The sequence below is a fragment of the Teleopsis dalmanni genome, chromosome 1 (assembly GCF_002237135.1).
Source record: "Teleopsis dalmanni isolate 2A chromosome 1, ASM223713v2, whole genome shotgun sequence".
NCBI classification, from domain to species: domain Eukaryota; kingdom Metazoa; phylum Arthropoda; class Insecta; order Diptera; family Diopsidae; genus Teleopsis; species Teleopsis dalmanni.
The window spans coordinates 221,349,627-221,357,763 of NC_051846.1; the positions used below are offsets into that span (position 1 = coordinate 221,349,627).

General features: G+C 30.1%; 1 protein-coding gene and 1 long non-coding RNA gene across 2 annotated transcripts; both read left to right on the forward strand.

The window, feature by feature from the left end:
• The first annotated feature begins 2,792 nt into the window (after positions 1 to 2,792).
• LOC119666780 lies at positions 2,793 to 3,268 on the forward strand. The gene is made up of 2 exons (XR_005251414.1): positions 2,793 to 2,973; positions 3,036 to 3,268. It is a non-coding gene; the product is annotated as an uncharacterized LOC119666780 (long non-coding RNA).
• Positions 3,269 to 4,375: 1,107 nt separating this feature from the next.
• On the forward strand, positions 4,376 to 7,459 carry LOC119667435 (protein ALP1-like). Its single transcript, XM_038076723.1, has 2 exons — positions 4,376 to 4,507; positions 6,890 to 7,459. Exons 1-2 carry the CDS (start codon positions 4,376 to 4,378, stop codon positions 7,457 to 7,459), a joined length of 702 nt encoding a protein of 233 aa, XP_037932651.1.
• The last annotated feature ends 678 nt before the right edge of the window (positions 7,460 to 8,137 follow it).

The following is an 8,137-nucleotide window of genomic DNA, read 5'->3' on the forward strand; positions in this document are numbered from 1 at the left end:
AAACATAAAATTGAATTAAAATGTTATTCAACATATCATGGACATTACCTGCGATCCTCGAAGCCAACGTGCCGCGGGCATCGATACATGTGCAGAATCTAAAATATACGAAAAAAATTTAATTTGTTTGTTACAAAAATTTATGAATGAAAACAAAACTTATAAACACAACAACACTGAACAATTATTACAGAAAACACGTTTAATTATTGAACAAATATCTATTTGAAATATATATAAATAAAATAATACACAAAACAATTTAACACTCATGTTTGTACAATTTTATTTTTATACACGTAAACAAAACAAACTTCGGCAGCAACTAAGCACATCAACGCTAGTTTTTTCTATTTACTAATTTATTTCTTTTCTTTTCACATTTAGATAATATTAAATTCACAAAATATATAGGTATATTTAATACCTTGTTTTGAATTATTAATACACTTTATTTTTTTAATAATAAAATATAAATTAAAGAGAAATAACACACGAAATAAATAAACACGGGGCGTAGTAAAAGTACTAAAAGTCACGGCGAAGTAGAAGAAAAGGAAAACAGTAGAACACAAAGTTCAACTTCACAACAGAGAAGGGGCTCAGGAAGTCACACTGTGGTTGCCAAAAATCTTTTTTTTTACAAGTAATATATTGAGAAAGGAAATTCTGGCGTCAACATATATTTTTTTTGATTATTATTAAAAAGCAAAAGGAATGTTTTTTTTCAAGGAATAATCACTTATTATAGGCTAAATAATTTATTTGGAATTTGGTTAATTAAACTTTGTTAGATCATAAGTCTTCATGGAATAAATAAAGATATATATAATTCATATATATAAAACAACGTTTTTTTTTCTTCTAAAACAACGTCTCAGCGAAACTATAAATAAATTGTCTCGACTCTGGACGACGGCTGAGGATACCCCAGCAAAACTAAAAATTTTGAACGTCACCCAAAAGTGTCGTTACAACACGTGATGCTGTCTAAGGGCCACTTTAGATACCATATTCATATATTCCATATTCACAATAATCTTATTAAGACAAATTATTATAGAAAATATGCAGAATGAAAAAGAATAACTCTTACTTTGGAATATAAATTTTAAAAAATACGATTTTCATACTTTGTATTGTAAAAGGGTCATTCTTTTACAACTCGGACACCTTGTTGACCTCATGATCTCCGATTTTTCTGAAATTTTTTTATGAACTCCTTTTATAAAATAAGAAGACCCGTATCTCGGGAAACGATTTTGTGAAATTTTTCCTACGAGATATGGACCCATGGGGTTTTGAGAATTAGCATTGTAGACATATTTTTAAATGGGTATTAATCTGAATCAAAAGTAAAAAAAAATTTGTGTGACATAATCCTGTTTTTTTTACTGAAAATTCGTGTGTATATGTTTGGTGTGATATGAAGGATAAATAAATTTTTAAAAGTATATAGAATTTAATATAATATTATATAAGAATATTTGTAGCATATTCTTTGAAAATTCATTCAATGGAAATGTAGTACGCATGTGCTTGATGTGTTTTGCGGGAGAAAAAAAAAAAAGTTTTAATTGCTTAAACAATTTCACAAAAGTACAATCAATTATCTTTGAAGCACTGTAAATTTCAAGTTTCTAGCTTTTATAGAACTTGAGATATACCCATTTGAAAATATGTCTACAATGCCAATTCTTAAAACCCCATGGGTCCATTGAATGAATTTTCAAAGAATATGCTACAAATATTCTTATATAATGTTATTGATTTCGATTAGTAATTAAATTTTATATACTTTTAAAAATTTATTTATCTTTCATATCACACCAAACATGTACACACGATTTTGCAGTAAAAAAAAGTATTATGTCACACAAATTTTTTTTTTACTTTTGCTTCAGATTAATATACAAATTATACTTAAAAAATTAATACTTCCACTGTGATATTCCTTTTAGAATTAAATAAAAAAAATTAATTTATCAGGTGTTTTTACGTTGCTCATATGCACCATAATACCATTAAATCAATTTCCGAAGAAAAACTACACAAAAATGTCTACTGTTTATTTTTAAAATAAATGTATACATAAAATATTAACATTTCAAATTAGTTCCGCTTCATTTCTGTTTTTAAATTATGAATTTTATCATAATTAAACGGCTTAATTCATCTATATAAGAAAAAAGTTTATTAGTTTCTTACTAGCCGAACTATCTAGATAACTGCAGCACATAGTCACACCTTTACCTTTTTTTATTTCCTATAGATTTCTTACCTGTGCAGAGTATTTTTCCAACTGTAGCAAAATAACACTTCACCGAAAAAGGTAGGTGCGAAAATTTTTATTTCGTAGTAAAATTTAAAACTGTATCGAAATAAAATATAAAATATGATAATAGTTTTGAGAAATTTTTTTTTTTGAAATTTAAGGATTAATATTAGAACTCAAATATAAACAATTTTAATTACTTAAATAATTTCATAAAAGTACAAACAATTATCTTTGAAACGCTGTAAATTTCAAGTTTCTATCTTTTATAGAACTTGAGATATACCCATTTGAAAATATGTCTACAATGCCAATTGTCAAAACCCCATGGGTCCATATCTCGTAGGAAAAATTTCACAAAATCTTTTCCCGAGATACGGGTCTTCTTATTTTATAAAAGGCGTAGATCATGAGATAATTTTTTGCCAAAATCCGTCCGGTTAGTAAAAGAATCACCCAAAAGTACTCTTTAGAAACTATGTATTTGATAAAAATAGTGTGAAATTATTTATTTGATTCAGTGCTAAATATTAAATGCATTGTTTTGTATATTTTAGCCAAATACTGATAGTAATGGTAATAGCGACGATATGGATGGCTCAAGTTTCTCATCCTTCTATTCATCATTTATTAAAACAACTGATGGATCTGACAGCCCACAAGAAACTGACAAGGAGTTCAAACAGGGCAAATACAAAGTAGTTTTGGTTAACCTATTAAAACAAAATGAATGTACCTTACTGAATATTATCTTTTCTAGGAAAAAAAGTGTTGTAAAGTTAAAGGAACAAGAAGAAAACGACTCGCAACATAGTAAACAATAATTCTTGCATATAGGAAAATTATATAAATTTATCACCGAATTTCACTGCAAATGAAATCAAAAAGTATGGTTTAAATAATATAAAACTGCTGTTATTAATCTATTGGCAAAGTGTAAACTGTACGAATATTTTTAAAAATAAATGCTAATTTTGTTTCTTTAAATGGTTATCCGGTTGTTTTATTTTTAAAATTTAAAGGGTTTTCAAATAGCAAAGAAAGAAAGGACAAAGACAAAAATTTTATTCAATTTATTGAAATTTGGCTGACCATACAAAGCTGTTTCGAGTATTGCCAAGTTCTCATCAATAGTGGTTCTAGAAAATAATCGAATTTCTTAATTAGTTTATACCATAGTCCGTATATAATTTGTTTGGGCTGCAAGTGCCAGGCTTAGAACTCGTACCTATCAAATTAGAAGCGATGACTAACCATGTAGACGAGTAGACGAGACTACACAAACTTTAAGTGCTCTAGTTCCAGGTTTTTTGTCACTTTTTTATTTAATTAGTAACATTAACCAAAGCACTTGCCGAGCTTTAAATTAGCATAAATAAATTGAATAAAATTTTTGTGTTGTTTATTTTTTATTATTTTGGTTTAAGATAAAAGTTTTTTGAATTTTTTTTTTTGGTATTTAAAAACATTACCGTAAAAGAGAGTACATTACTCGGCTGCAGTATGGTGCTGCGGTATAAATATATAAATATAATAAGCTCAACCCTGCTTTCATAATGTACGTCTGTGAGGCGTACGATCTTTTTACATTTTGCTCTCTCTCTCTCACAAATGTTTTCACAACGTATGCATATTTGCATTTATCTCAGTCGTTACCAGTGGTAGTTGATTTTCGGTGGTAAAATTTGTATATTCTGAGATACTGCCAAGCCATACGTCTACGAGATGTATGTTTATGTTTTGTGCTACTTGTACAATTTTTGAGTGATTATTAGTTATTGTGTTTTTTTATTTAAATTCAGTACATGTAAGTGTAAATAAAAGCAAAATGGAAAGTAATGAAATATTAGACGACACGCAAATAGCTACTTAACTGACATATCTAGATGAATTTAGCTCAACCGAAAATGAGAGTGAAAGAGAAGTGATTATTAGTTATTGTGTTTTTTTATTTAAATTCAGTACATGTAAGTGTAAATAAAAGCAAAATGGAAAGTAATGAAATATTAGACGACACGCAAATAGCTACTTATCTGACATATCCAGATGAATGTAGGTCAACCGAAAATGAGAGTGAAAGAGAAGATGTGGTATCGGAAAATGATATTCCAAAATATCAAAAAAGACGCAAAAGATAAAGATCTTAATGTACAGGAAAATCGCGAAAATATATCGCCAGACCCGGAACACGAAGAAACCAACAATAATAGGTCGTCTTTAGACAGCCGGATAGTAAGAGTACTTCAGCCAACATCAAGAAGCAAAAGCCAATATTGCTGGACTACTTCGAAGGGAATAAATGCCGGTAGAGTTCTATCGATGAATGGTGTTCGAATAATAAGAGGTCTCACAAGAGCATGTAAAGCCTTATGTGATCCGATTTCTTCCTTCACTGCTTTTTTTACTGACGAAATAATATCAGAAATAGTTTAGTGGACAGATGCAGAGATATCTCTAATACGAACAACTAATTTGACAAGCAAAACGTTCGCAGATACAAATTGTCTTGAAATTGGTGCTCTTCTTAGCATACTGACTTTGACCGCAGTATTGAAGGACAATCACTTGTCAGCTATTGAGTTATTCAATACCACCTATAGTGGAGATAGGTACATTGTTGCCATATTTGGACAAGACAACAACAACTATAAGGATGAAAATTTTGCACAAATTTCCAACCTACATAAATTTAAATAAATTTCGAAGAAATCTGAAATTAAAATAGAGGAATTAACATTTAACATAGTTATTAGAAACTACTTACCAAAAAGTCACCCAGCCTGCACGCAACTGCAACACGTGAAGCAATCTGAAATTAAGAGAAAATAAATTTGTAATAAATAGAGAAATATATCTTAATAAAATAATAAATACATTCCTTCTTTGTTCATCCCCGCAAATTTATTTAAATAATTTATTAATAAATAATTTTTCATAATTATAAAATTAAATTATAAATAATTTAAAAAAAAACACGATAAAATTACTAACACCGGCGCTTTCATGTAAAAAGTAAAAATGTAAACAAACATTTGCAAACGTCAAAAACGTCAAAATGCAATTCGCTGCAAAAAGATGCACAAGGAAGCTTTTGTGCAAGTGTTAAAGTGCATTAAGTTTAACTAAGAGAAACTGAAAGCTTTGTGTACTTTGCACATAAAGTTCAAGAGGATGCATATAAAAGACGGCGCAATTTTCTAAGAAGGGAGTGTGTCTTGTATGATCACTCAGTGGCATTGTATGTCAACATATAAAATAAATAAATATTAAAAATGGTACAACGAAACGGGAAAATCCGTGTCGTTACACAACTTCAACGATGCCATTAGGTGAATACTTCGTGAAGGAGTTAAAAAGGCCAATACATGGTACCTGTCGCAACATCACTTTCGATAATTGGTTCACCTTCGTACAACTAGCAAAGAGCTTCCTAAAAGAGCCATATAAGTTGACCATTGTTGGAACAATAAGATCCAACAAGCGAGAAATACCTGAGCAAATAAAAAATACCCGCTCACGACCGTTTGGTACAACAATGTTTTGCTTTGATGGCTCTTTAACTTTAGTGTCATATAAGCTCATATAAGTTCATATAAGCTCATATAACGCACATATAACGCCATATAAGCTAATCTTTGATGGCCATCAAAGATAATATATTTGCTATCTTCCACCGAAAAAGGTAGGTGTGATTATCTGCTGCAGTTTTTTAGATAGTTCGACTACTATGAATCTAATCAACTTTTTAATTCATCTATGGTATATAAGAAAAAAGTTTATTGAACGGTTTAATTATGTTAAAAATCATAATTTAAAAACAGAAATGATGTGGAACTAATTTAAAATGTCAATATTTTACCTTCTGCTCAAAAAGTACTCGGATTTTGTAAATAAAACACACAAATTTAAATTTTATTCCAAATTTATTTTATCTCCTTCAAAATATGCTCCTTCTAAAGCGATACACATATGCCAACGCTTTACCCAAATTTCCATACACTTTTCGTAGGCCCGTGAAGGTATGGCTTTTAGTTCCTTCAGCGAATTCTCTTTTACCGATTCAATCGACTCAAAACGCTTACCACGAAGAAGCAATTCGAGTTACGGGAACAGGAAACGGATCTAGATCTGGTGAATATGGTGCCTGAGCGATGACGGTGGTGCTGTGTTTGGTCAAAAAATCGCGTACAACAAGAATTTTCCATAGTAAAAATCGCTAAATGCACTTGAGGTAGTTTCACATTAACAGCTGCTGTAAACAAACTAATTGACAGATGGCGTTCAAATTTGTACCATATGTCAAGAAAGGGTGTACCCTATTAACAAAAAAAAAATTTTTTTGAAAAAGGTCTATTACTTAAGGAGTAGTTAACAAACAACAAAATCCGGATACTTGTTGCGCAGGTTTAAAAATAAAAAGTGAAAATTTTTGTATAGTTTTTCTTCGAAAATTGATTTAATGGTATTATGGTGCGTATGAGCAACGTGAATGACAACTGATAAATTAATTTTTTTTAATTACTTCTAAAAGAAGTATCACAGTGGAAATATTTATTTTGTAAGTAGAATTTATATATTAATTTGAATCAAAAGTAAAAAAAAATTTTAACCAAGTTAGATGACGGTCGGTTTTGCTTATTTGCTTATTTAGTTGCCTTGATTTCTGAAGCTGAAATATTTAAAAAAGCAAACGGCAGCAAACAGTTTCCGATTGGACTACATTTAGCTATAGTTCTGTATCGTTTGGGCTCTTCAGGAGAGAGTGCGTCAATAAGGAAAGTAGCAACTACTTTTGGAATTGGCGATGGTGCAACTTTGATGAAAATTACACAAAGAATTTTTAGTGTTTTTATAACACTATTGACGAAGTACATCGTATGGCCAAGCTCATCAGAGCAGGAACAAATAATAAGTGACACGTACAATGAATTACCGTTTTGCATTGGCTATATCGATGGCACCGAAATAAAAATTGCAGATGCACCACAAATTAATCAAGAAAAATATTTTTCAAGAAATCACATTTATTCCATTAAACTTCAAGCTGTTTGTGATTACAAATTAAGAATAAGAGATGTTGTTGTTGGTTATGAGGGCTCGACTCACGATGCTAAAGTTTTTTCGAACTCAATACTTTTAAAAGAAAAAGATCGATTTTTTTCTAATCAATCATGGATTGCTTGATTGACCACCACCACATATAAGCACAAAACAGCTCGCTCACAAAAGCTCCACTTTTACAGCGAACACAAATAACCAAATAAGTGCGGTCATACAGACTGGTATGGACCGCTACGTTAACATAAAAAGAAAATTGAGCCCACAAAAAATGTCTAAGTCAAATTTAAAACAATTAAAATTAAGTGATAATTCTCTATATGGTAATCGCTTTGCCGCGCTCGCTATTGAAAATTATGAAAAGGACCATATATCAGAAATAAAAACTTTCCATCCACCTCCAATTTACTTACGCGAAAAGTGTTCAAATACTCTTGTCAACAATCTTACTAAATTAATTGACTCTAAGTCTTTCTACGTTACTCCTCTTAAAAGAGGTGCAATTGAAGAAACGAAGATACAAACTGAAACCGAACACCAGTTCCGTAAGATTAACGACTATTTAAAGGAAAACTCCAAAAATTTTTATACTTATCAGCTCAAAAGTAGCAAGGGAATAGCAGTAGTTGTTAAAGGCATCGAACCGAATGCTGATACTGAAGAAATAAAAATTGCTGTTGAAAATGCTGGCTTTGAGGTAAAATCAGTTTTTAACATAAAAAACAAAGATAAAATTCCTCAACCTTTATATAAAATTGAATTAGAACCAGATACTAAAAATTAAAAAATAACGAGATTCATCCA

Excerpts from the sequence above, each read along its gene's own strand:
- LOC119667435 (XM_038076723.1), top strand. The coding sequence starts at position 4,376 with ATGATATTCCAAAATATCAAAAAAGACGCAAAAGATAAAGATCTTAAT. Across the intron at positions 4,508-6,889 it reads CGTCTTTAGACAGCCGGATA|TTAGATGACGGTCGGTTTTG; the intron begins GTAAGAGTACTT and ends ATTTTAACCAAG.